The following is a 26,723-nucleotide window of genomic DNA, read 5'->3' on the forward strand; positions in this document are numbered from 1 at the left end:
GGGATGATGTTTGACGGAGCTACTGAGGCTTTAATGCCACTGCAGTGAGGGGTAGATGCGCTTGCGGCTGGTCAGCGGGAATGGCGATATGTGGTGATCAGATATTCAGGGGCTGTGTCTTGGCACTGGGCTTGCAGCTCATCCCCGTCCAACCGCCCAATCAATGACATCGACGTGTCAGCTGCTTCCAGTAGTACTACCCCGATTCAGCCAGGCGAGGGGTTTATTGAGCAATCTCCTGCCGTAGTCCTAAAGCTAGGTGTCGCGAGGAGATCCGACCGGACATCTTCCTCGTAAAACCACAAAATACAACATGTCCATCGAACCCGGCACGTACATTACAATCGCACAAATTGCCTTTCAGGGGGCGTGTGTCGCCGTCAAGACATTCCAGAACGGACTCAACTTCGGCGAAGATGCTGAGCGGTTGGTGCTCGGCCTTGAGGTAGAGCGGTTCCGCCTCCAGATTTGGGGCGAGAACGCCGGTTTGGCACCCCGTGATGGCCAACCAGCCACGCTCTCTAGCCGACTGCTTCCACTCTGCGGCATTCTCAAGGATTATCTAGAACAAATTGAGCAGCTGGTAAAAGATGCGGATGTCCTCAGCAGCCGATACGGACTCCTGCAGACCGAAGAGCCCCCAACCAAGTCGACTCTTATCCGGCAGCTTGTCCAGCGCATGCAGAGGTCCATTCACTTGTCTGGTATCAGGCTAGCAGCGGACAACGATGCCGCGAACGAAGCGGAAGGAGAGGAAAGAGGTAGTCAAGGTACAGCCGATGCAGCACTGGAAATAGAGGACCTGAGTCTCAGCAAAGAGAAGAGAAAAACCACGACATGGAAGAGGGTCCGCTGGGCAGTCCGAGACCTCGACAGGTTCGACGACCTGGTAAGGGACCTAGGCCAGCGCATTAACAAATTGAACGACCTCATGACCGAGACGCAGCAGCGCAAGACGCGGGAGGACAACTACCGGGTCAATATGGTAGTCGTCGGCAGCGCTGTCGACGAAGCATCACTGGAGCTAATCCGCGCTGCCGTGCGTGGCGAACCTGACACATCTCAAGTGCGCACCGCCGTGGAGCGCAAGGCGTTGACGCAGCCGCGGCGCGTGAATATCAGCGCCATGTCGTTGCAGCAGCTGTCTCTCGATGAGTTCGCCCTTCCGGCAGGATTCGCCAATCTGAAGCGCTTCGTGACGACCAAGCAATCCGACTCGGCCGAAGGGCCTTATTATCTCCTCGAGCGCAAAAAGTTCGACCCAGATATCCAGTCCCGGGACATGATCCGCCTCACCAACCGCATTCAGCGTCTCGTCTTACTTCTCCAGAAGCCCAAGTCCCCGGATTTCCGCACTCCCCAGGCCCTGGGCTGCATCACAGATTCGGCAAACACATGCTGGTGGATCGTCTTCCATTTCCCCCTACGCACCCTGCCCCAGCCAGACATCACCCGACGTATCCTGCGCAAGGAGGGTAGCGCTCCCATTTCTCTCCTTTCCCTCCTTCCCCTGCTCAACCCAAATGAAAAGGACCCAAAGGGAAAAATCAAGTTCCTCCCACCACTAGAACAACGCCTCGCCCTCGCCAGCACCGTGTGCGCCACGTTATCTGAGTTGTACCTCTCCGGGTGGCTCCATAAGGGCGTCCGCAGCGAAAACATCCTCTTCCCCGCTGCGGGAGCCATCATGCAACCGCCGCCTTATTCCTACACCTCCGAGGAGATGCAAACCATCCTGTCGAGCCCGCTCGTCTGCGGCTTCGACTACTCGCGACACGAGAGCGAATGGAGCTCGATCGACAGGGCGCGGAGGTCGTGCGACCTGGACGCAGCAATTTATCGGCACCCGAGCTACCAGGGTGAAGCGGCTGAGGGGTATAAGATCCAGTACGACATCTACTCGGTTGGCCTGGTGCTGGTGGAGATTGCGCTGTGGAGACGGCTCAAGTCGTTCCTAAAAGGGAGGCGGTCGTCCAGTAAGACTAGTGCGGCTCCCCGACCTGCGCCGAGCTTGTTAGAGGTACAGCTGGGCGTGTCGAACCAACCGGCTAGTGTGGAGCTGTGGGAGAATATGGAGTCGTTCCATGCGCCACATGCGGCGGAGCTGAGGAAGCGGGTAATTGACACGGTGAACTCGGAGCTTGCCTTTCGTGTGGGGTCACCTTTTTGTCAAGCTGTCAGGTTCTGTTTGGAGTTTGCAGACAAGCACCAGGACGTCGAGACTTCGGATGGCAGCGAGGTTGGGGTGCATCCTGCAATGGAGTTTTACAACAATGTGGTCGTGCCTCTAGCCGAGTTAAGTTCATCTCAGGCGCAAGGAAATTGTTGATGGTATGGATTGACTCGCTGTACGTGGGCACTGTGAGAGCGGTTTCAAGGAAGCATACCGGTAGTAGCTTGCGCTCTAATAAGAAAGCATTGCTCAGCTATACATCCTCCAAAGGTACTACGTATCAGGACTAATTTCACCTAGTTGGTGCGATCTTCTTACCTGCGAACAACATGGAGGCGTTCTATGATGTCTGCACAACATCCGTGTCGTTCCATTTAGCCTCTACTGTGAATCAGCCAAGCCTTCTTCCTCCAGGGCGATCCCGTTAGCGGATTTGCCACAACTGGACAAGAGACGGGACCGACCTGAGGCGTTTATAATCCGGCATCTCGGCATGGCACCAAGCACCTAGTATATGCCGAGGTACGGGCGTTCGACGTGCCAAGCTGGGGCTCAGTCACAAGCAGAAAGTCCTCTGGTCCTGCAAGTAAGACACGAAGACGGATTCTGGGAAACTGCAGGGATCATGTGTATGCCGATATGTAACAGGAGGGCTTATGTACTGTACAGTGTAAAGCGGGTCTGTATGCAAGAGGGAAGGGGAAGCAGAAATATGGCAAGTGCGGGAATGCAATCATTCGCATATCGGCGCCAAGGAGCAGGGATCGGCGTGGCGTGCAGATGGTGGGGGAGCTTGGCATGCGAGGGAGGCTCCAGCTCGGATTTTGGGCAAGTATCATGTAAGCAAGCACTACGTAAAGGATGCGAGGACAGCAAGATTTCAACATCGGGCAACTGAGGTATCCAATGGGCAAGCGATTAGCAATCCGTGGGATTTATAATCGATAGCAATAGCAGTCAAACTCCATCAAGAAATCCAGCTTCCTGTCGTGCTTAAATAGACCGGAGTCCGCCCGCAACTGGAACCCAATTCCTCAGCAGCACACAGCTACATTACCATTCAGACCCTTCCCTCAACACAGCTTGCAACCGCCCCGCATATCCAAACCCCAGCCTTTGTGGAATCTCACCAGATATCCGTCAGCCTATCTCTTCAACATGTCATCCTACGTCATCAGCGGTGTTTCTAGGGGAATCGGGGTAAGTTCCATCACCATCACCGCCACGCACTAGTGTGTCATGGAGTCCGGTCTGTTAACCGGCTGTGCCCAACAGTACGAGTTTCTCCGCCAGTATTCTAGCGACCCGAACAACACCGTCATAGGGCTCGTTCGCAATAAACCTGCGACCGACAAGAAGGTGTCGGAAGACGCAGATCTGAGCCAGCGGTCCAACATTCACATCTTGGAGGCCGACATAACCGACTACAAGGCCCTGCAGGTGAGAACTGAAGCCAGCCCATCTGCGCTGCCAAAATACTAACGGGCGAGACAGCAAGCGGCTGCCGACACCTCCAGAATTACCGGCGGGAGCCTCGACTACCTCATCGCCAACGCTGCTAGCGTGACGCATTTCGATGCCTACGACCCCATCGGATTGCTGTAAGTCTGCTCCGCATCCCGAACTAAAAGAAACCGGTGACTGATGTGGCCAAACAACAGAGGTGACCGACCCGACGAACTTACCAAGACAATGAGGGACCTCTTCGAGATCAACGTCATAGGCAACGTCCACCTCTTCAACCTGTTCCTCCCGCTCATCCTCAAGGGGCAGACCAAGAAGGTCATCACCATTTCTACCGGTCTTGCCGATCTCGAGTTCACGAACAAGTACGATGTGACGCCAGGTTCTCTTTACTCGGCTAGCAAGGCGGCCATGAACATGATTGTGGCCAAGTACAGCGCTCAATACAAGAAAGACGGCGTCCTCTTCCTCTCTATTTCCCCAGGAATGGTGGATGTGGGCCGCTACAAGGACGGTAAGATGACTACGCTCCCCTTGGCCATCGGACCGCCCGGCTGACATTTCGTTCTTTCCACAGCAACCCCAGAGCAGATTCAGGGCCTGGGCGGGCTGATGGCCACGTTCTCCAAGTACGCGCCTCATTTCAAGGGCCCAGACACCCCAGAGCAGTCTGTCACAGCGGTGAGGTCTGTCATAGCGAACGCCAGCATCGAGAAAGGCAATGGCGGCGATTTCCTTTCGCATTTTGGAAACAAGCAGTGGCTCTGATTGGTTTGGGACGGATTTTTGTATCATATTAGTACGATGGTTGAGAAATGGCCGCTGTGCAAGTGTTAAAGTGCGCCGCCTCCAAATCATTCAAACCGGTGAAACGGTGCAGAAACACACATCTACACCTACATAGCCATCAAAACAAGGGAGAAGGCAAGGTGCCAAAATGCCAGACAGACAAGAGAATTAACGTAAACAATACAAGTGAGAAGACACCCACAATAATTACCTAGGTTTCTGCAGCCTGAACAGGATAAAAATTAGATATGCATATAAAGCTCCCTTTAGTCAGAGGAAGACTACCTAGTTCAATGGGTAAATTCCAATAATCTCTGAAGTGGATCTACCGAGATATTTTGAATGGATTTGGGTTTCTGGACTAAGCTCTTTCGGATTTATGGCGCCGTACTCCGGCAAGTACTTGCTCCTAGACTGCCATCCTAGCAAGTGTGGCCCTCTAACCAGAGGGACCCTATCTAGGAACAATTTCCCCAAATTCACCAGTACAAGTACCCTCAGACTTGTACACAAATCTGCCACTTCCGCCCTGACTGGCGTCGTGTCTCGTGGCGAGGTGAGCTTGACAGCAGTATACGTGAAGTCTACCGACTTGATGACCTCGCCGAGAACATAATTTGCATGCTCTATAGTAAGCTGGATGGTCATCTTTGGTCCGGACCAAATGCTCCAGAATTGGAGAGAACTTTCCAAGAGGAGCGAGCGGTCTGTGATGTACTCGAACATCAAACCAAAGAGGGAAGCCATGTTGGGCTGGTCGATCCTAACAGCTCTAGATAATCCCTGCCGATGATTCATACAGTAAGCTAAAGAAGACGGAGGCAACTGACAGGGTGGTATTCTGTACTGCACCCCGGTGCAAGCTTGCTTGGCATGCGGCGTAACCCAAAATTGTCAAAGAGGCAAGTGTCAGGTTCCATCAGCCGTCGATTTCTAAGCAATCTCACACAAAGGGCCGTTTAAGCGCGCTAAGGAGCACTGCCCCCCTCACGACCGCCGCGGCTGCCTTCCAATGAAGAACGGTCCTCGACACCCCCAAACGATGCAGAGCAACCTCAATTTCCGCAAACCGCTCTTCAAGAATTGAAGTGAAAGGCAAATACGAAATGGGACTGACGGCTACGACCGTTGGCTGGGAGACGTGGGTTGACACGGGTGGTGAGACGCCGCCGAGACGGCATTTTAGCAGAGGGGTACGATAGGCCCAAGGAACTAACCTCAGAACTCAGGTGTTGATGATGCTTCCCGCACCTCCGCGGATTTGGGGATCTGTTGCGCCTTTATGCAGAGCCGAGTCGAGCCTCCGGTTCGGCTATCTTGGCCCAAGGCAGGCGATGGCAAACGTGCTATTGTGGGCAAGTCGCCGTCCCCGATCAAGAAACGCAAAGGGCCCCATGCTCACGTAGCCCGTATTGTCCACGTGTCTCATCGGGACATTGAGATGCACTATTACTTCGCCGGATCGGTTGCAAACGGTGAGTTGCCAAATCAGACATTCAGTCATCAGGTACCAAAAAGAAGGGCCTGTTCTTAAACCCTTTCCAGGGCGCACTCAACCAAGTTTGGATATACCCCTGGCATGGAACCCGAGGAAGCTGGAGGCTGGGCACCAAGATCTGTTCGAATACTGTAGGTTCAGAGAATCCCCTTTAACGCTTATGCGGGTTTCACCTTGGGTCGACTGACAAAGCCAGTCCAACGCACCGCGTCAAGGTCCCTTGCTACTTTCGGCTACGGCCCAACCGAGCTGGGCAACGTGCTTATCAGGATCGCTCTGGGCAGTAACAAGGCCTCGGCTACAGCAGTGTTCCAGTCGCTGCTCGCCTTTTCCGCGCTTCATCGTCATGATGTCCATTCGCAGGCGGTCGAGCTCAAGATCTCGGCCCTCAAGACCTTGACGGCTGCATCGGGGAGCGATATCGGGACCATGGAAGCGATCCACCACGTAGCCGCAGGGATGCTGTTGTGTTCGTTCGAAGTAAGTCCTTCTCGGGCTGCCACCGTAGCGTGCCCTGGCCCCCACGATACTGAGTGAGTTTCTAGATTCATAAGGCATCCTGCACCTCAGGGGATTGGACATGGTACCTCCGCGGCGTCAAGCACGTCATACAGGCGGCCGGTCTCGCCAACATTCAGCACGATAACGACTTGGCCGTCTTGTTGGACTGGGTGTACTACCACGACGTCCTAGCACGCTTCAGTCTTCGACATTGGCGCCGGGGATCTAAAGGGGGGTCAATCACTACGCCAAGTATTCGCGCCGAGGTAAAGCACGCAGGACGCCGAGAGGATTGAGGAAATCTTTCTGACGGGTGATTTGCATCCATTAGATTTCGCAAGCAGCACCGCCCTCTTTAGCCCTCATAGGGCTGCTGTCCGAGGTCTCCGACCTAATCCCTGCACGAGTCGTATCTACGACAACGACCGAAGATGCCGCTGGATTAAAGAACTTATTAACGGTACTCGACTGGAGGATTCGTAGTACGACGGCGGCACCCACAGTCGGCGATAGCGGAGATGCACTGCTGGCCACGGAGCTATACCAAATAGCCATGCTTGTGTACCTCAACCGGGCGTTCGAGAATCTCCTCGACTAATCAACCAAAATACGGAAGGCGATCGATAAGGCCTTTGGCATATTTGCTACGCTAGGCTCCTGTGAGCGACAGTTCCCCGTCTTCATCTTAGGCTGCGAAGCTCGGAATGACGACCAGCGGGCCGTGGTCCTCGATCTTATCTCCAGGACCGAGAAGAATATCTCTTCTCGGTCGTTCAATCTTGTCCGGCTGTTGCTGCAAGCCCTTTGGGCGCAGGATGACCTGGCCGACGGGAACACCAACTACTGGAAGAGGTTGAGCTATGTCATCAGCTGCTGTAGGATCATGCCTACGTTTGTGTAGCTCGCGCGCTGAATAGTGCGGATAGAAGAGATCGGAAGAATTCTCAAAGCTTCTAACAAGGCAGGGGGGCCTGGGCTTCCGTCCAGCCCACCAGCTTCTCAAGCACCCGACGCGGCGCAGTGACTCGAGAAACAATTGCTGTAGATTTCTACACATAGATACTGACATGGCTTGCTGATTTTTGCTCTTGCTACAATTTCCGGGCTCAAAGGAGAATGCAGTCGGGCTCTGAGCCCGCGCGAACACATTTGCCTGTAGTGACTTTGAGCTAGTACAAGAGTCGCTCCTGTTCGGTCCTCGTTCACCAGCGCCTGCTACAGTACCCACGCTACGGCCAATGTGCATTCCGAGTCAAACGCCCCGTCCGCTATCGTATTTCTGATGTGGTACAGCTTCCTTCTTTCCGACCCACGAGCGCTAGGTTTAGAAGGCCCGCGGAGTCTGTGCCATCGTCCTACCGGGTACAGGCAGTTTCCTTCCATCGCTGAATATTGCAAGGTGCCCCGTAACACTGGCCAATACCAACGCTGCTGAATAATCGCAAACACCGCTTTTTCTGACCGGCCCAGTAGAAGTGACCCCTCTTGTTGCCCCAGTCCATGCAGAGCCTGGTCAGATCTGGGTGGCTTGGATCCCGGCAGCCCTCGTTGGCATCAACCCAGAAGTTCGAGTTAGACGAGTGCCATAGTGCGTTGAGGCTGTTACAAGCACCAATCAGGGGGCATGTGGTGACGACGGTCATCCCATCCGCCGCAACCGGCGGAGCAAAGCGCTAGAACGAGCAGCGTAACAGGGTTGAAGTGCATTATTCCGTCCGGTATTCTCCTTCCATCGGTTAGTCCGGTTCTCAAGGTCGTGTTAGAAAGCACGCACTGAAGGGTAAGTGGATTTGGGGGCGGTAGGTTAACGGGGGCCGGAGATGTGGCAGGGGCGGTGCACTGTGTATGATGCTTGGAAATCGATGTCGGGTGCCGTTCGGGGACTCTGCGAGACACCAGGATGGAATCGAAGATCATTAAATAATCTGGCTTCTAAGGGCATGCCACGGCCGTCATCCCCCTAATTACGAAGCAATGGGCCTCATTTGATCTCGTGAATCAATACGGCTAACCCCTGAGCCATGACTCGGGCATCCCCCCCTTGTCTTGTTATGGACATTAGAATGGACTCGGCGAGCTACAAGCGGCAAGACCGATGATGGTGGTTATGCAGTTGGATCATCGACAGTGGGGAGGAGCATCCGGAAGGATCAATAGTTCGGTCTTGCTACAGCATCACGATTCTGGCTCCAGGACGACCCGATTGTGAGCCGTGCTTTGCATATCCAGTTCCGCATATCAGAGCACCTGTCTGTAGCCGATGTAGTTGATGGAGTTGGTCCATTGGCAAGTGGAGTCGAGAAGCGTTTACCGGTCAATAGGACAGTTTCGTTGCTACCTTGTTATGATAGGAGCGGGGGGAAGACGCGATAATACTACCTTAAGTACTTAATGCACTGGTTTCACCAACACACAGGACCGGCACTGGTCCCGATCACTAGCGCGTTATTGTAAGGTCCTGAGCTTCATAGGGCCACGCATAAGCACTTGCATTAGTCTATGTAACACAGCGTTGTATCCGCTCGATCCGTTCCCTTTAGATCTCTATGCAACATACCCATCAGCCCACTGGGATGATGCCGGGATCAGTTAGCCTTGGTGCCCAGCATTGGCGATTTCTGATTAATACTACTGCCCTTATGTAAAAGGCAAGTCCTCACACTTAGCCAAGTGTTCCAGCGGCATTTTTATATCCAGCGCCAAAGCGAGGAATGGCAATATCACAAGAGAGACGCGCCCTGTCAACCTCCACAACTGGAAACAGCGATGTGGCGGCGTAGGATGCTGGGGAGGGCGCGGGATGGCAAAAGATCATCACCTTAGAAACGCCTGGTGGCAGAGATCATCATCAATAGATGGACCGGAGATCGCTAGTCCTTCGCAACTGCGCCCAACAGCATCAATAGTTCAATTCCACGGGCATAGTGATCCACTTGATCCCTGGGCATGGTCCACAAACTTTGACGGGTTTGTAATCCCTCTGGACATGATATGGATCTACCGAATTGCTCCGCCGCCACATCTCGATGAGAATAAATGTCAGAAAAGGATTCCGCAGGCTAGAGAATCTGTGTCGACTCCAACGCTTCTCATCCGGTGTTCTCAACCTTCCCACCTCACCCGTACGTCCCAACACCCGGTCTTACATCCCGGCAACGTCTTGATCATAAGCGCTGTATTGAGCAATCCGTCTTAGTGTGAGACCTAGGCTAATCTTACACATACATATTAGAATCTAAAGATGAGGCTTGAGTTCTTGACGCTCCTCGCCACCCTGGCAGCCACCTGCGCGGCGGATTCCCTGGCGCTGTTCGAAGGTTGTCTCAGCTTCACGTCTCAGAACTGCAGGCGCGAGCGAGGCGTGTTCTTTACGTCCAACGGCGGTTATAACGTCGACGCGAACGATGGGTGCAGGGGGACGAGCGTGCCGGGCATGGTCGAGTTCTGCATCGATTGGGCCAACAACCGAGGCCGCTTCCGCTTCAGCCACCAGTCGTCCAAGCGTTGTTTAGCCTTGCAAGCCAGGCTCCACACCAACATGTGTGACGGTTGCAGTCTTGTGACTTGGAAAGAGGTTGCCTCCAACTGGAGGCAGATGCACATCGAGCCCGAAGCCACCGAGTCGGCTCTCCCGGGTCTGCCTACGACGACCTTGGTCCCGATCCCGAGGACCTCTTCGCAGCCCGTGGAAAATAACATCCCGGTGTCCGCAATCCCGGGTAATATCACTTTTGTAGCCTCCTCGCAGGCCTAAACTCGCTCCGGGATTATCTGCGATAGAGGCTGGCGGTTGAAGAATTTCTAGATGCAGGATGATCATTCATTCGGGACCTCTGAAGTCTGAAACGGAAAGGACAAGGTTGCTGCCGATTAGGGGTCATGGCTGGCTGATGTTTCCGCTAGAAGCGATTCCCAGTCGATACAAGTGGGCGAGTGTCACTAATAGACATGGTTAGCTGCAAACCCCGGTTTGGGTTGCGGCGTAGGTAGTTTATCTCAGGTTATTACACCGTTGATCTTTCGGGCAAAGTTCCCTGCTGCACCGCCTGTGCCATGTGTTCAAGTTCCTCAGAACTATGGGCTTCAAAAAGACCAGTACAAACATATCATTATGCGGTGCGATCCCAAGGCACCCGGCTAGCTCGAATTCTGTGGGCTACGGCAACTTACGTGCTAGAGTTCGATTTGCTATCTAAGGTACCTTATATTAGGTAATCTACTAGTATGGTTTAGGTGCTGTATCTCTGAACAAGGTAGTGTGTATGTTTGCGGGGTCGACCCGACCGGCATGGGGCGCGGGACTCATCCAGTGGAACTTCGCTGCTTCGGCAAAGACTGGAAGAGTTTCTTGACACGCACGAATGGTACACGTAGCTGCAAAGTGGCTAGCCCTCTTTGCCCGGAATCAGATATCTGCCCTACTGTACGTGCATTACAACCCCTCGGTGAGACAGGCTCTCCGTAGTAGCCCTGGCCGGGACTCCCGAACAGGATGCGGCGTGCGCCAAGTTTTAATGGGCGGTCGTGGCCCTGATGATGCCGCTGGAAACCGAGCTTTCCTCCACGCGCTTGCTCAGCCGAGCGGTTTTGGTGGGGCTTCAGCGTCTTTGCCCCCACTAACGCCGCGCCCTGCCCCGCCTCACCAAAGCTCGGGTGGGCTCCGTCAGGCGGCATGTGCTCTCTGGACGGACCATCCCTCAGCGCTGTGCCCCTCTTTCCCGGCTCTTCAATGCAAAACCTCCGCCCTCTCTTCCAAGCGATCCGGACTGCCCGGCCCTTTCCCCTTCACCAACGGCAGGCTTTTAGCACCTTGCGGGCGCGAATCATGGACTACGACACCATTCTCCAGGGGAAATACCCCGCCAAGAGACACGCGAAGCGCGTCGTCGAGTACATCCGCTCCAAAGTTCCCGATGCCAGCGGCGTGTTGTATCTCGAGGGCCGTGCCACTAAGCTGATAGAGGACAATGATGAGGCCGAGCCGTTCCGGTATGCCCTCTGCTCTATCGCGCTCCCTGTGGGACCCCGCTGACGCGCCGAGATAGACAGCGCCGCTACTTCTACTACCTCACCGGCTGCCCGCTCGCTGACTCGTACGTCGTCCACGACATGGACTCGTCCAGGACGACCCTCTTCATCCCGCCCATCGACCCCGAAAGCGTCATCTGGTCGGGTCTACCCGTGTCCCCGGAAGAAGCGATGCAAAAGTACGACGTCGACGAGGTCAAATACACGAGCGACATCAACGCCGTGCTAGCACGCATCAGTGCCGACAAAAAGTCGACAGTTTTCGCCATCCCCAACCAGGTTTCGGAGCAAGTCACGTTTCTGGGCTTCGACAGCACAAACTTCTCCATCCTGAAGGAGGCAATTGAGGTCTCGCGCGTGGTCAAGGACGAATATGAGCTAGCTTTGATCGCCAAGGCGAATGCCGTCAGCTACAAGGCGCATCGCGCTGTGCTCGAGAAAGTCAAGCACGCCAAGAACGAACACGAACTGGAGGCCATCTTCATTGGCACGAGCATTACCGAGGGCGCTCGCAACCAGGCGTACCACGGCATTGTGGCGGCCGGCCGGGCAGCCGCGACGCTGCACTACGTGCACAACAATGCGCCACTCGCGGGCAAGCTGAACCTCCTCCTCGACGCCGGAGCCGAATGGAACTGCTACGCCTCCGATATCACCAGGACGTTTCCCATAAACGGCAAATTCACCAAGGAGAGCAGGGCCATCTACGACATCGTGCTCAAGATGCAGCTCGAGTGCATTGCTGCGCTCAAGGAAGGTGTCCTCTGGGACGATGTGCACCTGCTGGCTCACAAGATTGCGATTGACGGTCTGCTCGAGCTCGGGATCCTGAAGGGCGACAAGGACGAGATCCTGGTGAACCGGACGAGCGTGGCCTTCTTCCCCCACGGATTGGGGCACTATCTCGGGATGGACGTGCACGATACTGGCGGAAACCCGAATTATGCCGACAAGGACACCATGTTCCGGTACTTGCGGGTGAGGGGGACGCTGCCGGCGGGGAGCGTCGTCACGGTTGAACCGGGCATCTACTTCTGCAACTTCATCATTGAGCCGTTCCTCAAGGACCCCAAGCATGCCAAATACATTGACAGCGCCGTCCTGGACAAGTATTGGGATGTCGGGGGTGTTCGGTACGTTTTAACAGCCCTGGCAAGTGGGATGCAGCCACTGACTTCCACAACAGAATCGAAGACAACGTTGTCATCACCAAGACGGGCGTTGAGAACCTAACCACCGCAATCAAAGACCCGGAGGAGATGGAGAGGATCATTGCCAACAGCTAATTAGTTTGAGTTTGCTCAACTCTCCAGGCTCTCTGTTCGAACAGTCTCTCCAAAAGCGGCGGAAGCGGAATGTGATGTCATCTCGGAAAGGGAGGGCTCCGTCCGGGCTGGCGATTCTGGTGGCGCTACCTGTTTTTGATAGTGGTTACTGTACATCCGTCTAGTGATTGGAGGTTTTGGTACTGGGCCAACGGCTGGCCTGTTGTTGCATTGCCACATGGGCGTCCCACTGCACCATAATGACATCCTACCGAATACTACGGCATATCCCGCCAAGATCAACAAATTCTTTCAGCTAAGATCCTGGCACGCCTTCTTTGCTCGACGGGTGCCCTCATATACAACGGCCCCCTGTGTTTGCATCCAGGGGAGTTGGCACCAGATGTATTTTGTCCCTCGAAAAGGTTGGCATCATGGGGAAAGTAACTGAGAAACATTGGCGATATCTACCTGGGGTATACTAATTCGTTGCTAACGCTAGATCCAGTAGATCCCCGCCCTCTATCCATTAATTAGAACGTGGGGTTGCGGTTATAAGATAACAGCAATGCTATCCCCATCCCTGTCCCCTCTACCTCTGACAACCGGATTGATATCACACGTTTTAAGAAACCGCCTTATTTGAAGCTGACGTGGACGTGATCCCTACACCCGGAGGTCAGAATCAGTTGCTAGGAGATGGGGCGCGGGAGGCACTTGTTCTTACCAGTGGTTCTGGGTGATGTCGTTCCTGTCCTCCATGGCGCGCCATTTGGTCCAGGGCTTAACGCCGTCGACCGAGGGGTTCCAGATGCGCTGGCCCCAGATGACGTACTTGAGCTTGAGCGTGCCGCGGTTGTTCATGACCCACTCGGCGATTTCCCGGCCGGACATGGTGGGGACCTAAGTAGGGTGGTCAGTTTTGTGTCGATCAACCCCCCCTTTTTTTTTTTTGAAAGATGCCAGAGGGGGGTGGGGGCGGGGGTTTACTCACACCACCGCCATCCGAGCACATGAAATCGATGGCCTTGCCGCAGCAGTGGTCCGAGGTGCCGGGGCAGGCGCAGTCGCGGGTGCAGAAGACCTGGCGGACGCGGCCGGGAAAGGCGGCGACGACCTTCTTGGCGCCGTTGACGGCCACCGCCTTGCACGCGCCCACGCCGGGGATACGGGGCGCCGCGTAGCCCCCGAACCCCTTCGCCCCGGACGAGCAGCACTTCATCTGCCCCGGGCCCGGGCACAGCCCCGCCTTGGTGCTGCCCGCGCAGTCCGACGCCCACCGGCAGTTGCCCGCGCTCCCGTGCGCGCACGACGCCTTGGTGCAGCACTTGACGTTGGCCGCGTCCGCCGGGCACGCCCCGTTTACCGTGATCCCCCCCGCGGACGAGCACGCGCTGGTGGTGAGGCACACGCCTACGGTGTTATACGTATTAGTGAGTCGTCTCGCCGTCGTGGCATTTGTGTAGGTTGGGACGGGTGGGAAAGAGGTAATTAATGGGGGTAATTGTGTTGTATTAGCGGGCGGGTGGAGGAGGATGAGGGGACCTACCGGCTCGGCCACCGGATCCGACGCAAGGCTCGTTGGTAGCGGCCATGACGGCCGTGGCCGCGAAGAGAGCGAAAGTCTTGAAGAGCATGGTGGCGACTGTGCACTAGGTTGGTTATGCTGGAGTCGGCAGTGGGTCACTAACAGGATGCGAGTCTGAACCAGGAGAGGGATCCACCGCTTTTATACCCTCAGTTGGCAGCTCTATCCCCCATGATCAGGGCACGTGCATTCTGATCGCTCGGCTCCTTGATTAGAGCAACCAGTTGTGTAAGCCCTGGGGTTCAGGTTCCCAGCCAAAGGGGCCGCAGCGTTGTGATTCTTGTGGCAAGGAGACGCCCTCTCCACGTTCTCCGACATAGCCTCGGTGAAACGCCGTCTTGGCTACCGCGCGAAGTCACCGCACCCCACGTATAGCCCCGCCATGGCTGCCGGAAGTCAGGGATGCTCTCTTGTAAGGGTCAGGTACGAGATCGTGGCTTTGCCCGCGGCTAGTCAGTCTACATTGGGAGCAAAGGAGATTACATTTTCGTTTCTGGCCAATACGCACCGAGAAGACTGCCACACTCCAGCGTATATACATAGTAAGTATGTCGTGTAGCGCCTGTTCGGTCAACGTCCGTATTACCCGGTCCGGTGGTGGCCGACTTCCTTCCCATTGACATGTCCACTGCCCTGGTGAAGCTGTCTTGGTGACGCAGTGACGCTTGTGGCGCTTGCTATGTTCGGCGATTGATGGTCATCTTACAGATGCCAAGCTCGGCTTTGTTACCCCTCGTCTGATGAGACGGGGGCGGCGAGGTGCATGCCATTAAGCATAACGACCCGCCCTTGGTGCAACCCTGCTCGGTAGCAGGTTACGGTCAGGTAACTGTAAGCAAGTCACTTGGCTACTAGTATTGTAAGGCTTGGCTGGAAAGCCACCATGTCGCCACAGGTCCAAGGAGTCAACATAGTTAGAACGAGGCATTCAGATAGGCAAAGTTGATTTCTATGTGCGGATGCTAGCATTGGCGTCACAGCGGTAGATAATGCATCAGACACCGCGCGGGGCGAGGGTTCGTGGAAAATCCCATACGGAACGAAAGCTGCATCGTATCCTGCATAGTTGGGGCTCAGGTACCGTACGAGTAGTTTTATGGGGTCACAGACCGCATGTAATCCGAACTAATTAAACCAGGGCGAGAGGTGAGGCGCAACATGGCCTAGCCCTGCACAAAGTAGCACGGCTGCGGCTGTATCCCTCATCTAGTGATTTTGATGCGGCGGGGTGTCTTTCAGCTCCGCGGCACGTGGTAGGCGCGAAGCGCTGTGCCACGACGCTGTGGTCATTTCCCAACTACGGAGCGACGATGACCCGCGAGGTTCCAGTGGCGTATAAGACGGCTCCCAAAGTCGAGCCGCAGCTTGATGCGTTGGGAAATTTGAATTCGAAACGTAGCCCAGCCATCCTCTCCGACTCTCAAGCTTTGGCAGATAACTAAGGTACCTCAGGTAAACTGACTGGCATATGTGTGTGCTCCGCCTGCACGTGTGAATTATTGTTCGTATGTGTGGTAGGCAACATTGATGACAGGGGCAGAAGGATATAAATAAATTAAAAAAAAAATTAAAAAAAAAGAACGGAAGAGAAGAAAAAGAAGAACTTATTTCCCAGCGATAGACGTCATCTGGCAGGCTTGCGTAGCTTTGGTTAAGGTGTCGATTAGTTGCGATTGTTGCGCGCGCTGGCGTGCCTGGGGTTTGAACAACCGCAACATGGCAAGGTCAAGAAACAGGTTTGATGGTGAAGCCGTATACGTACACACACCACAAGAAGGCCCTTGCGTCTGCCTTAGGACTACGATAAGTGCCTTTTTAGCCAATGCCGACACGGGGCGGGGCTGGACGACACCATAATTCAACCTCGTGGCGAGAGCGCCATCGACGATGCAAGAAGTTCGGGCCGCCCAGTTTCCTGTTCCGGATACGCTAAACTACAAGAAACGCCATTTCACACCTTACCCCGCCAGTTCTTGGCCCAAACTCCACAGATCATCCCGTGCCGAGCTTCGCCCATAGACAAGAATGTACTAGGCTCGGCCGCTAAGGCCAATGTCACGCCGGGATCAAACCGATCCATGTGGTGTTTGTTCTCGGTCAGTGCAGCCTGATGATGCCATGGCCAATCAACCCGTCACAAGCACACGACCGACGGTTGCCGACTGGCAACTAGGAAAACAACAGGAGGGAAGAGTGAGGTCAGGTAGGTAAGGTACTCTCTCCCGCTTGCCATAGTCTAGACGAGTACCCCGTACATGACTGGTCTAAAAAAGAACGAAATGGAAGCTGAATCATTATCACAACAGCAGATCGACAGCGTGGTCCCGGCAATGTTCGTGGTTCATGACTTTGTCTGTGTCCCAGCAAAGAGGCTATTGATGATGCAATGCCATTGCCCCCCCAAAGCTACACTAGGAGAGGTAACAGAAGGTAGCTAGAAAGCAAGAGTGAGCGCAGCATCTTACGTGCCTCTACACCCTACCTGAAGCAGTGCCCCATTGATTCCAGCGGCGCGGGCGCTTAGTTCATGTTCTCTGCTCTCCCACACTTAGACTCGCCTCGTCCTGTCTTGCCTGTTTGACCGGGTGGCGACGGCTTTTCGTCTTCACCGAGAGCTCCGAACGGGAAATCAAGCTAAGGTAAGGTATAAGGTAGGCCCAGATGGTGCATCTGATCCCGGAGAAACGGCTTTGCCGTATGCATTGAAGGAGGCCCCAAGCCAAGAAGCCGGGGAACAAAGCTGTTGAACCCGGCGAGACGAATGGGGAAAGGGAAAATGAATTCGATAGAAATCAGACGAAAAAAAATACGATGTGATTAACCAGCCGTATCACGGCCGATGGATCATGTGCTTTACTAAGAACTTACTGGTATCCGTATGTGGACCACAAGAGCCCCAATTCCTTGTCTCACGAAATGGACCAACAACGTCGCCCGGTATACGCGGGCTCTCCTCCGGCAGATTCTGATTCGTAGGTGGCAGGGTGCCCATGCATACACTAATTCACCGCCCACTAGCACGAACGGTTCCCGACGCAATCCGCTACGACATCATGCGATCACCTCCGAGCCTTGAAATATACGCGGATGGGAACGAAATAGCTCTGGTGATGATTCAGGTATAACCACCCAAAGGGGATGAGCCTTAGATGAGGACCGAGACTCACAGGTCGTCATAAGTGCCATCGAGTGCTAAACCAATCCCATTGACCGTCACAAGCCGCGACCAGGCATTAGCGCCGTCGCGTGTTTGCCTTTCATCACGAATGACCCATCCCTTGCAGATCGTGAGGCGGGGATTCAACCGCTTGGTTCCCTTTCGGGAACAATGCAGCGCGCGCTGTTCTGCTTCGGGGCCGGGAGGCTTCCCGGCCGCATGGCAGCCCCGCATTGAACCCGGTAACCTGGCACCTTAGTAAACACTTCCGGCTTGGACGGGGAGAGCGAAGCAGGGCAAGAGGGATGGAGTAGCTTCCCCGGGAAGCGGGAGCGAGTATAAAGACATGCTGAGATTCCCATCTCCTCTCCCCCAATCCAAGTGCCAGTCCCTCCCGTCGCTGCCTACAATTTTGGACACACGAAAATGGCTCTCGCAAGCTTTGGCATCCTCCCTACGGGTATCCCGGGCAACCCGGTCCCCTTCGACATGCATGTCCCCAAGAGCGAGCAGCACCACATGTCCAACCTGGTCCGCAAGGCAGAGATTGGCGTGCCGTCGTACTACAACACGCATGCGAACCCCGCCGAGGGCATCTTTGGTATCACCCGCGAATGGCTGTGCAACGCTCAGGACGCGTGGGTGCACGACTTTCACTGGGGCGATCACCAGGACAAGTACAACAGCTACCCCAACTATCGCATCAACGTCACCACCTCGGACGGACAGCTCTTCGACCTGCACTTTGCCGGCCTCTTCTCCCAGAAGACGGACGCCAAGCCCATCATCCTCATGCACGGGTGGCCCGGCGCCTGGACCGAGTTCGTGCCCATGCTCGATCTGCTCATCGCCAAGTACACGCCCGAGACGCTGCCGTACCACGTCGTGGTGCCGTCGATTCCGGACTATGGACTCTCTACTCGCGCCGACGAACTCGAGACGGAGCTAAAGATTGAAGTTGCGGCCGAAGCGATGAACGAGCTGATGGTCAACTTGGGGTTCGACAAGTACGTCGCCCAAGGTGGTGATATCGGCGCGTTCCTGGCCCAAACCATGTGCGGTCTCTTCGAAGAATGCATTGCCTTCCACCGTAAGTACCTTACTACTACTCCTCCCACTACTTTCCACGGTCGGGTGCCCGAAGACGATATACTGACGCGGGACGGGGACGGCCCCAAGTCAACATGTATTTCATGACAGAAGAGCAGAGCGCCGCCGTCGCCGACATCCCAATCACCCCGGAGGAGCAGGCTCAGGTGGACCACGCGGCCGAGTGGGTCCGGTTCGGCACGTCGTACGGAAACGAGCACGGCACGCGGCCGTCGACCATCTCGCTGGTTCTCATGACGAACCCGCTGGCCATGCTGGCTTGGTAAGTTTTTTTTTTTTTTTTTTTTTTTTTTCGGGGCCCTAACCCGAGCGTGTTTCCCGTCCTCCGGGTTCGATACCGTGCGTAGAGCTGACCCTCTTCCGCTGTTTGACAGGATGGGCGAGAAGTTCATCGAGTGGAGCGACAACCGCAAGCCCCTCCCGCTCGACACCATCCTGTCCTTTGTGTCCTTCTACTGGTTCACAGACTCGTACGGCCGCGCCATGTGGGCGTACCGGGAGCTGATGGGCGAGGTCGGCGGCACCTTCCCCACCCTCCCCCTATCTCTCACCAAGCCCTTCGGGTTCTCGTCGTTCGCCATCGAGATCGCCGCCTTGCCGCGGTCCTGGGCCGAATTCCTGTTCCCGAACTTGGTGCTTTACCGGTCTCACGACATTGTAAGTCTCGTCTGCCCGCTCCGTAGTGATGTCCAATGCGCTAATCGGTGTGATTCTTTGCGTGTTAGGGTGGACATTATGCGGCTTTGGAAGAACCGGAGTTGTTCTTGGAGGATGTCGAAGAGTTTATGTCGCTGGTGGCATTTTAAGCGATCGTTACACCTTTACAGCACCAGTACCAAGTCCTTGGGCAGCCCCCAGAGATAGCGGTCTCAGCCAATTTTCGTAATCCATTAATCTCATCCACCAATGCCATTGGACACGTTCCTATCGCGGTTCCTATAATTACTTGTTGCTCGCTCTATTGAGAGATTTCGTTGCATGCAAGATCCTGTCCCTCCAATTTTAAAGGGGACTTTATCCGTATGTATCGTCTTAACCTTGTCTAGACTATAAGCATTCACTGTTGCAATTGCCCGCCTTGTCCGCCTAGCCGTTGGCTGTCTTAGTCCTCACGCTGTTTGGATGAGTAAGTGGGTGTAGATATGGGTTTCTGTACCATTTCAATAGAAAAAGTTCCTTCCAACGAAATACCCGGCGTGTACGTGGCGCTATGACGCTCCATTTCACGCTACTACAGGATGCTCAGACTTGCTCCGTCGAGTTGCCCGGACCGTTTTGATGGGTAATTACTATATGGGTGTAGATGCGTGTTTCCGTTCTATTTAATCAGCCTTTCTGTTCACGATATAACATGACCTACCATGGTGCAAGATATATATCAATTAGGTTCCTGAAGTCTCTTCTGGGTTTCGTTAGTGGTTACGTAGTTACCTTCAAGGAAAACGTTTGCGAAATCATAGCATATGCGTACAAGTCTTAAAGGCGGCCATATTCTTATTACAAGGGCACTTAGGGACTTGCAGATACTTCAATTGACCCATGGTCACTACTAATCTATTATATCATAAGGAGCTCCTAGACGCTCACTTGTGAGATATGTCTGCGTCAAACAGGGAGTAGAGAAGGCCCAGGAGCTCCGGAGCCTTACCGCGTAAACTCAAAGCGTCCGGGGATAAAAGACGCCTCCAGTCCTTGGCGTAAACGTCGAAAGCTCGCCTGATAGCAAGGTCCCAATTCACTGTGGGTTGACTTGCCGAGAAATCTGCCAGAGAGCGAAGAGCACGGTGACCGAATATTGTCAACCCGGCTAGCCCAACGGCCATGGCTACGGCCATCAAAGTACCCGGAAATCCCGTTCCACCCAGCACTTCCGACAGCATCTTGTCGCCCGGAAAAGTGTAATCCAATTTTGGATGATTTCGAAAGGATTCCAGTCCTTTGCCTGGTCTGACGGCCCCTATGCGGATTGGCTCTCCCAGACAAGCGGGGTACATGCGCGCATTGCCGTCGGGCTCGACGGAATCATAATAATTGCTGTCATAGTAATCAATGCCCATGTCGTCAGCGGACTGATCCGTGGTTCCGGGTTCGTCGGCTAGGCAAAGAATGGCGATGCCATCGGCATTGGCTCTTTTTATCGCCGCCTCAAATTCGCCATTGGTATCTGCATATTGCATGATCCAGGACATGCAAATGATATCGACCCTTTTCTTGATGGCCCACTCGACAGCCTGATAAAGGCGACACCATGTCAGCAAGAGGACGGGTTGTAAAATAGCACTCCGTGGAGAGAAGTAGTTCATTACCTCTGCTACTGGTCCCAGAGACCCGGGCTTACGTGGGAGCTTGGCAATGTAGAGGTCTGCGGGTGGGCAGATGCGACGTATGAGTCTTGTCGTGAGCGTTCCGTAGCCACTCGCGCAGACAAAATATTCTTCGATCCGGTTGGCATTGTGGTACGGGCCGACAAACGACTTGCCATCCACGATGCTTCCATGTCCGTCTCTTGTCAGTTCAGCGTCTGTTAGGTCGGCTCCATCGCCGATCACGGCAATCTTAACATGAGCCATCTTGAGGGGATGCGCCAGCCAGGACGGGTGCGGATCGTTGGCGAACATTTTGGTCAGCGCCTGGGTCCATCCTTCAGCCAGCCGTTGAAAATTTTCCATAGCTCGCAGCCATCCATGTCTAGGCAATGAGTGGCTCATGGTTAGTATAGCCCATACGACGGTCAAGCATTCAACGGCTTACGATTTCAGATCGGTAGGGTGTGCCCGGACATCCCTGGGCATGCGACTGGGAAACGGCTTATATGTCACTTCAACATTGGGGAGCCTTCGCAGTAGACGCGTTGTAAAGTCTTTCTTGTAGCTGTCAAGACTTCGGCGCGTGTCCATGGCTCGGCCGGCGCCCCCTGCATCCTTTGTTAGGTACCTTAGTTAGCGAACCTAAGGGACGTGTTGGTATTGAATTGAGTTGCCGGAATCACTCTTACCGGATCCACGCTCAATTCGAGCTTCTTGAGCTGAAAACCTATTAGTTGCGACAAGTCTAACTAGCGGGTCGAAGGTGTGCTCAAGCCCTCACATTTCTTAGCCTCGCAAGCCCATGTTTGCCCGACCACGCATGAAGAATCGAGGTGTTTCCGCTGCAATACAGGCGTACCACCTGCGCATTTGGAGCCACCTTGACAATCGTGTCGCTGCTGATATCTATTTTTTGCCAGTCCCAGACCTCAATGTTGAGGTCACTACCTAGGGTGCCTTCGATGGTTTCGTCCCTGTAGGGTGTCTCCCCCATATCAACCACGCTAACTTCTAATATCCGTCGGACGCCCTTTTTCTCCCTCAACCAGTTGAAGACAATCATAGCTGGCGGCTTCTCGGAGCCATGGGTGGCTGATTCCTTATCAACTTGCAGCGCCTCCGAGGGCAGATGCACATACTTTAGGATCGGCTCAAATGTCATCTGTCTTTCCAGCGGCTTTAGTAGTTCAAGGGTAATCGGTTTCGTCATACCAGTTAGGTCAAAGCTGATGCGGCGCTCTGCGAAGTGCACGAAGGGTCAGCAACTGAAGAACGTGTTATCGCGGATATGGTGGACAAAAATCTACCTTGACTTTCTGTGTAAAACGAGCCTCGCTGCCCGCCGCCGGGGGGCATATTTCGGACATAGTGATACCGTAGCATGTCACGAATGATCTCCGCGTCGTCCTCTTTGACTGAGCTGCGGGCACCTCCCGTATCCTTCCGGTTGATTGAAATCGAGTCTCGTTCGATACCGGCCTTTTGGAGCAGACGAGGGCCTTCCTTCGCCCTTATGTCGCCTCGTGGTTGCGCGTCGCTGGGAGGCTCTAGACACTGGTACGGTACCAGCCCCTTCTTGTTGCGTATACAAGTTGCTTCTTGAAACCTGTCAACGAGCAGCTGGACCAGATCGGGCTTTGCCTTGTGGAGCACGGCCATGTGCAGCGGAGTGTTCCCATCTTCGTCTTGGATGCCGAGCACGCCGGAGTCTGAATCGCCTATGAGCACGCTGATCCAGTTGTTGTAGCGTCGGTTGGCCTTGGTCAAGCGCGATGCGCGCTTCAGTGCCTCGTGGAGCGGAGTCTGCCCCTTTTCGTTCGTCGATGTGATAGACGCCCCAGCTTCGACCAGCAGCGGTACTATGTCACGCAGCCCACGGCTCGCAGCAATGTGCAGGGTCGTCGGCTTCTTTTGGTCCTCCTTCTTGATGGACAAGTGCTCGACTCTCAGAAGTCGCGCCACCACGGGTTCCAGACCCCTATCGGCGGCCTTTTGCAAGACGGTTAGTCCATTCGCATCTTTTATATTGACATCGGCGGCGCTCTTGAGCAGCAGCTCAACCACTCTGAGCGTGGCGTCCGGGAAAGCCTCGTCAATAGCGAGGTGTAGTGGGGTGCGGTAGGTGTTGTCCTGGGCGTCCGGGTTGGCCTTAGCCCATAGTAGTATTGAAACCGCTGGTGCATATCCTGTGACCGCAGCAACATGCAGCGGCGTTCGGCCTTCGTCGTCGACCGCGTTGAGATCGGCACCTTTTTTCAGCAGGAACTCCAAGGCATCTGAAGCTTTCCTCAGCGACATGATGTGCAGCACAGTTTTACCCTCATCATCCCCAGCGTCAATACGAGCGCCGTAGCCCAGTAGCAACTCCATCATCTCCTCCCAGTTGTGAAAATCAGGACCACCAGCTTCATGCAGCGCGGTCCGGCCGTTAGCATCCTGCGCGTTGATATCTGCCCCTCTGTCAAGTAATAGCCTGGCGATCTTGACATTTCCGCGAACGGCAGCCATATGCAGCGCGCTTTTGCCATGGTCGTCAACGCCGTTGACATTGATAGGATCCGGTAAGGTTAGAAGCCGCTCAACCGTGCCGTTATAGCCATTACTGACGGCCTTTATCAGCGCAGCGACGCCGCCGAGTCCATCGGTATCGAATCTGGCCTTATTATCCAGCAGGAGCTCGGCCATCTCTGTCCGGCCGTTCTCGATGGCCCACCACAGTGGCGTACGTCCCTCCCCGTCAGGCTCGTTAACGAAAGAGCTGATATTAACGTCCTCAAGAATACTCAAAAGCAGCTTTGTCATCTCAATCGACTTTGCGTCGCCCGTCGCAGCCGCCCAGTGCAGTGCGTTCTGCATCTGATCGACGACCGTATCACCATCTGTATGCTCCATGACTCCATTCGTTTCTGGATTAGCGTCGTCACCGATTTGTACTGGCACCGCGGCGTTGCTCTGCGTCATTATCCCGTTCCGCTCTTGATCAGTCTCTTCATTCGTCGCCACAGCTTGAATTCGAAGGTTCCTGGTTCGTGCAAGAACGTTTGCCGTGTCCGGCCGATCTTTGTCATTAATCGCCATGCATTCCATGACCAGGTTGTTGAGCTCCGAAGAGAAATAATCGTCGGGCAGGCCAATGGGCAAGTCCTCCTCGCTCTTCATCTGACCTGGAGATGCTTGCTCATATGTGGCCAGCTCAAATAAGGTACCTTGGTTGCCGTTGCGTGAGTCGCCAATAATTACTAGAGGTAGTTAATTATCGATAGGAGAGACTCACATCCAAGAGAGAATACGTCACATTTTGTGCTCCATGTAGAGTTGTCATCGTCAATTTCCTGCCAGCAACAACCATCAAATTAATGTAAAAATAAAATAAAACAAAAATAAAACAAAAGCAACTGAATTCGAGCACTCACCGGCGCCATGTAGCGAAGTGTTGATGTCCGGGAGCCTTTTACTATTCCACCACTCTCCGTCACCGCTATCAAGCCAAAGTCGCAGAGCTTGACGTGGTATCCCGCTAATAGCAGGACTATGTTTCTATTAGTATGGCACATCTAGCTTCCTGAGATGCACACTAAGAATCTGCTACGTGCCATTCTCCGGTTTGACATCCTTGTGTAGAATTCCTGGAACTTGGTTATGACAGTAGTCTAAGGCATCTGCTAGCTGTATTGCGATGTCCAGGACGAGATATTCCGGCAGGAGGGGTTCTTGCAACCTGGCCGTCCGAAGCATCAGCATAGCCCACCAAATTCAGATTTCCATTTAGCATTATCTGAATCGTTTCTGGTGAAATAATGAAAGAAGGATACGATACGTACCTCCTCCGTCCGTTAATGAACGTCTTCAAATCCCCTTCCTCACAAAACTCCATGAAGATCAAGGAAAACTTGGACCTGGACAAGAATTCGACGACGCGCACAATGTTCGGATGATCTAGCTTGCTGACCCTTTCGTACTCATTCTTTATCGTCTCGCTGGCGGAATCGCTCCCGGAGGGTATGACCTTGCATGCTAAAATCTATATATCCACCACGTCAGTATAGGACTAAAGCCCATGTGAGCAACTGATGGCAAGCGTACCTTCTCATCGGATTTCTTTTCCGCCCTCTGCCTGACCTTGAAGACCTTTCCATAGCCCCCCTTCCCAAGCAGTGGTTCTGGTAGGGGCTGATACTTTCTGGTATCCATTATTGGCTCTAATTAGCCACAAAGAACAAGAATAAGAATGATCTTTCACTGGGTATAGTCAGCGCTGCAGGCGGTCTGGAAGAAATTGGGCTACAAGCGCCTGGAAGATTATGGGTGTGCTCCGGCGGGAATCCAGCACAGGGCAGGAGACGGAACATCAAGCGGGGTTGGATTGATGACTGGCACCCTCCACAAACAGCGCATGCATTATGCTGCAACCTGGAGTGTGATTGGGCGCGGTGAGATTGGCTCAGCCCGCTGTAGAGGGAACCGCCGTAGCCGGTGGTTGGCCCCATTACCGGGGGACTCTCAGGCACCTTATCATATCTTCCCAGCTCCTCGAGGAGCCCACCCAATCGGATTGAAGGCCTGTCAAGTTTTGGCCGGAACAAAAGAGACCAGCAAGGCACCCCGCATGCAATCCCCGGGCATTTTCGTAGAGCCTTGCCACGGGGCGAAAAAGGCTTTGACGTGAGGGGTAACAGATCGCTTCAGTTCATCATGTAAGGACAATTGAATCCGATGGACTGTTAATTATAATGAGATAGGCTTAGGGGGGTAATTAGGTAGATATTAATTATATCATCCCGCCATCTAGGGGCATAAGTGCTAGACTATGCCGACCCCGAGCTTGTCCCGACAAACACAACCAGCACGGCAGCGTAAGTAGCCGTCGCGGTCACGATGATCTCGTTAGTGGCATTGAAGACGAAGCCCAATGCAAACGCAAACAGCAATACGGCCACCGACACAGTGATGAGGCTTTTGTTTACCGACGGTTGGAAGACCATGATGACCATAGGCACAACCAATGAAGCCCCCGCAGCCAAGCCGATGAGGAAACGGGCTAGGGCGTTCAAGAAGGGGGAGTAGATATCCGGCGGCTGGTGGTTATCGTACTCATACTGCCGCACCTGCTTCTCCTCCTTGCTCCACGACAACGCATTGGGCAAGAACTTGCGGAGGAACTCGCGGACGGCGTCAGGGCTCTGCGCCTTGGTGTCGGGAGTCAAGTACTGGGTGTTGTAAGGTGCATTTCTCTCCGGCAGGTTCGGGTAGGGCGCCGAGAGTTCCTCAAAAGCACCCTCCAAGTCCATTCGCTGCTTTAGTCCGATACTGTCGGGGACCTTGCGCAGCTCAGAGAGGTACTTGTAGTCCCTAATCGCTTCCACTGTAACAATATACGTCACATTAGCGCTGCGGCCTAGGGACCAGTGCCGCCGCTGCCACCGATAATTACTCACCGTACTGGTGCAGCACTACCTGTAGCAGCTCCATCTGCTCCAACGAGGTCGTCTTGTTGTGCCTTATAGCCGCCTTGATGCTGACAATCTTGTTGAGCAGGTGGGTAAGATTCAATCTCTGTAACCGATTAAATTCCCCCAAAGCCGGGTGGTCAAATTCCTTCAACACTTTTGGGTCGGCTCGGCGGTCGTACTCGTACGCGTTCGTAACCAGACGCTTCCAATAATCCGGCGAAAACTGGACTTCTTCAATACCGTTCTCGGCTATGGCGGTTGCTTTGGGTAATGCATCGTTGTCTGCCATGTTTCGTTTGAGTTCCGCTTGGTCGGAAAGATATGTCGTTCGTTAACTATTAGATGGGTTGTGTGGAGAGATGGTAGCGAGAGGTTGAGGTTTGGTATTCCAGGT

At 54.2% G+C, this 26,723-nt stretch overlaps 9 protein-coding genes across 9 annotated transcripts; 6 read left to right on the forward strand and 3 right to left on the reverse strand.

Annotated features, from left to right (window-relative positions):
- Window positions 1-313: 313 nt before the first annotated feature.
- Window positions 314-2,329, forward strand: MFIFM68171_10114 (Prion-inhibition and propagation-domain-containing protein; the record flags this gene model as incomplete). The annotated part of the gene is made up of 1 exon (XM_071065533.1): window positions 314-2,329. One exon carries the CDS (start codon window positions 314-316, stop codon window positions 2,327-2,329), a length of 2,016 nt encoding a protein of 671 aa, XP_070921634.1.
- A 1,002-nt stretch (window positions 2,330-3,331) lies between these two features.
- Window positions 3,332-4,405, forward strand: MFIFM68171_10115 (Short chain dehydrogenase; the record flags this gene model as incomplete). The annotated part of the gene is made up of 5 exons (XM_071065534.1): window positions 3,332-3,373; window positions 3,449-3,613; window positions 3,668-3,774; window positions 3,835-4,151; window positions 4,215-4,405. The coding sequence occupies 5 exons, from the start codon at window positions 3,332-3,334 to the stop codon at window positions 4,403-4,405; spliced, it is 822 nt and encodes a 273-aa protein (XP_070921635.1).
- A 1,127-nt stretch (window positions 4,406-5,532) lies between these two features.
- Window positions 5,533-7,326, forward strand: MFIFM68171_10116 (Fungal-specific transcription factor domain-containing protein; the record flags this gene model as incomplete). Its single annotated transcript, XM_071065535.1, has 7 exons — window positions 5,533-5,584; window positions 5,656-5,901; window positions 5,972-6,055; window positions 6,121-6,404; window positions 6,470-6,691; window positions 6,757-6,885; window positions 7,042-7,326. 7 exons carry the CDS (start codon window positions 5,533-5,535, stop codon window positions 7,324-7,326), a joined length of 1,302 nt encoding a protein of 433 aa, XP_070921636.1.
- Window positions 7,327-9,666: 2,340 nt separating this feature from the next.
- Window positions 9,667-10,179, forward strand: MFIFM68171_10117 (uncharacterized protein; the record flags this gene model as incomplete). The annotated part of the gene is made up of 1 exon (XM_071065536.1): window positions 9,667-10,179. The coding sequence occupies one exon, from the start codon at window positions 9,667-9,669 to the stop codon at window positions 10,177-10,179; it is 513 nt and encodes a 170-aa protein (XP_070921637.1).
- Window positions 10,180-11,250: 1,071 nt separating this feature from the next.
- Window positions 11,251-12,739, forward strand: MFIFM68171_10118 (Xaa-Pro aminopeptidase; the record flags this gene model as incomplete). Its single annotated transcript, XM_071065537.1, has 3 exons — window positions 11,251-11,414; window positions 11,471-12,586; window positions 12,640-12,739. 3 exons carry the CDS (start codon window positions 11,251-11,253, stop codon window positions 12,737-12,739), a joined length of 1,380 nt encoding a protein of 459 aa, XP_070921638.1.
- A 617-nt stretch (window positions 12,740-13,356) lies between these two features.
- Window positions 13,357-14,355, reverse strand: MFIFM68171_10119 (D-alanyl-d-alanine carboxypeptidase; the record flags this gene model as incomplete). Its single annotated transcript, XM_071065538.1, has 4 exons — window positions 13,357-13,384; window positions 13,446-13,621; window positions 13,713-14,131; window positions 14,268-14,355. 4 exons carry the CDS (start codon window positions 14,353-14,355, stop codon window positions 13,357-13,359), a joined length of 711 nt encoding a protein of 236 aa, XP_070921639.1.
- Window positions 14,356-17,889: 3,534 nt separating this feature from the next.
- MFIFM68171_10120 (uncharacterized protein) lies at window positions 17,890-19,379 on the forward strand (the record flags this gene model as incomplete). The annotated part of the gene is made up of 4 exons (XM_071065539.1): window positions 17,890-18,553; window positions 18,643-18,835; window positions 18,948-19,230; window positions 19,299-19,379. The coding sequence occupies 4 exons, from the start codon at window positions 17,890-17,892 to the stop codon at window positions 19,377-19,379; spliced, it is 1,221 nt and encodes a 406-aa protein (XP_070921640.1).
- A 777-nt stretch (window positions 19,380-20,156) lies between these two features.
- Window positions 20,157-25,070, reverse strand: MFIFM68171_10121 (uncharacterized protein; the record flags this gene model as incomplete). Its single annotated transcript, XM_071065540.1, has 10 exons — window positions 20,157-20,804; window positions 20,880-21,261; window positions 21,325-21,494; window positions 21,569-21,598; window positions 21,661-22,118; window positions 22,187-24,038; window positions 24,293-24,416; window positions 24,469-24,597; window positions 24,701-24,900; window positions 24,963-25,070. The coding sequence occupies 10 exons, from the start codon at window positions 25,068-25,070 to the stop codon at window positions 20,157-20,159; spliced, it is 4,101 nt and encodes a 1,366-aa protein (XP_070921641.1).
- A 614-nt stretch (window positions 25,071-25,684) lies between these two features.
- Window positions 25,685-26,618, reverse strand: MFIFM68171_10122 (uncharacterized protein; the record flags this gene model as incomplete). Its single annotated transcript, XM_071065541.1, has 2 exons — window positions 25,685-26,241; window positions 26,315-26,618. 2 exons carry the CDS (start codon window positions 26,616-26,618, stop codon window positions 25,685-25,687), a joined length of 861 nt encoding a protein of 286 aa, XP_070921642.1.
- Between the last annotated feature and the right edge of the window lie 105 nt (window positions 26,619-26,723).

This window comes from Madurella fahalii, assembly GCF_045866475.1.
Source record: "Madurella fahalii IFM 68171 DNA, scaffold_6, whole genome shotgun sequence".
Classification (NCBI taxonomy): Eukaryota; Fungi; Ascomycota; class Sordariomycetes; order Sordariales; genus Madurella; species Madurella fahalii.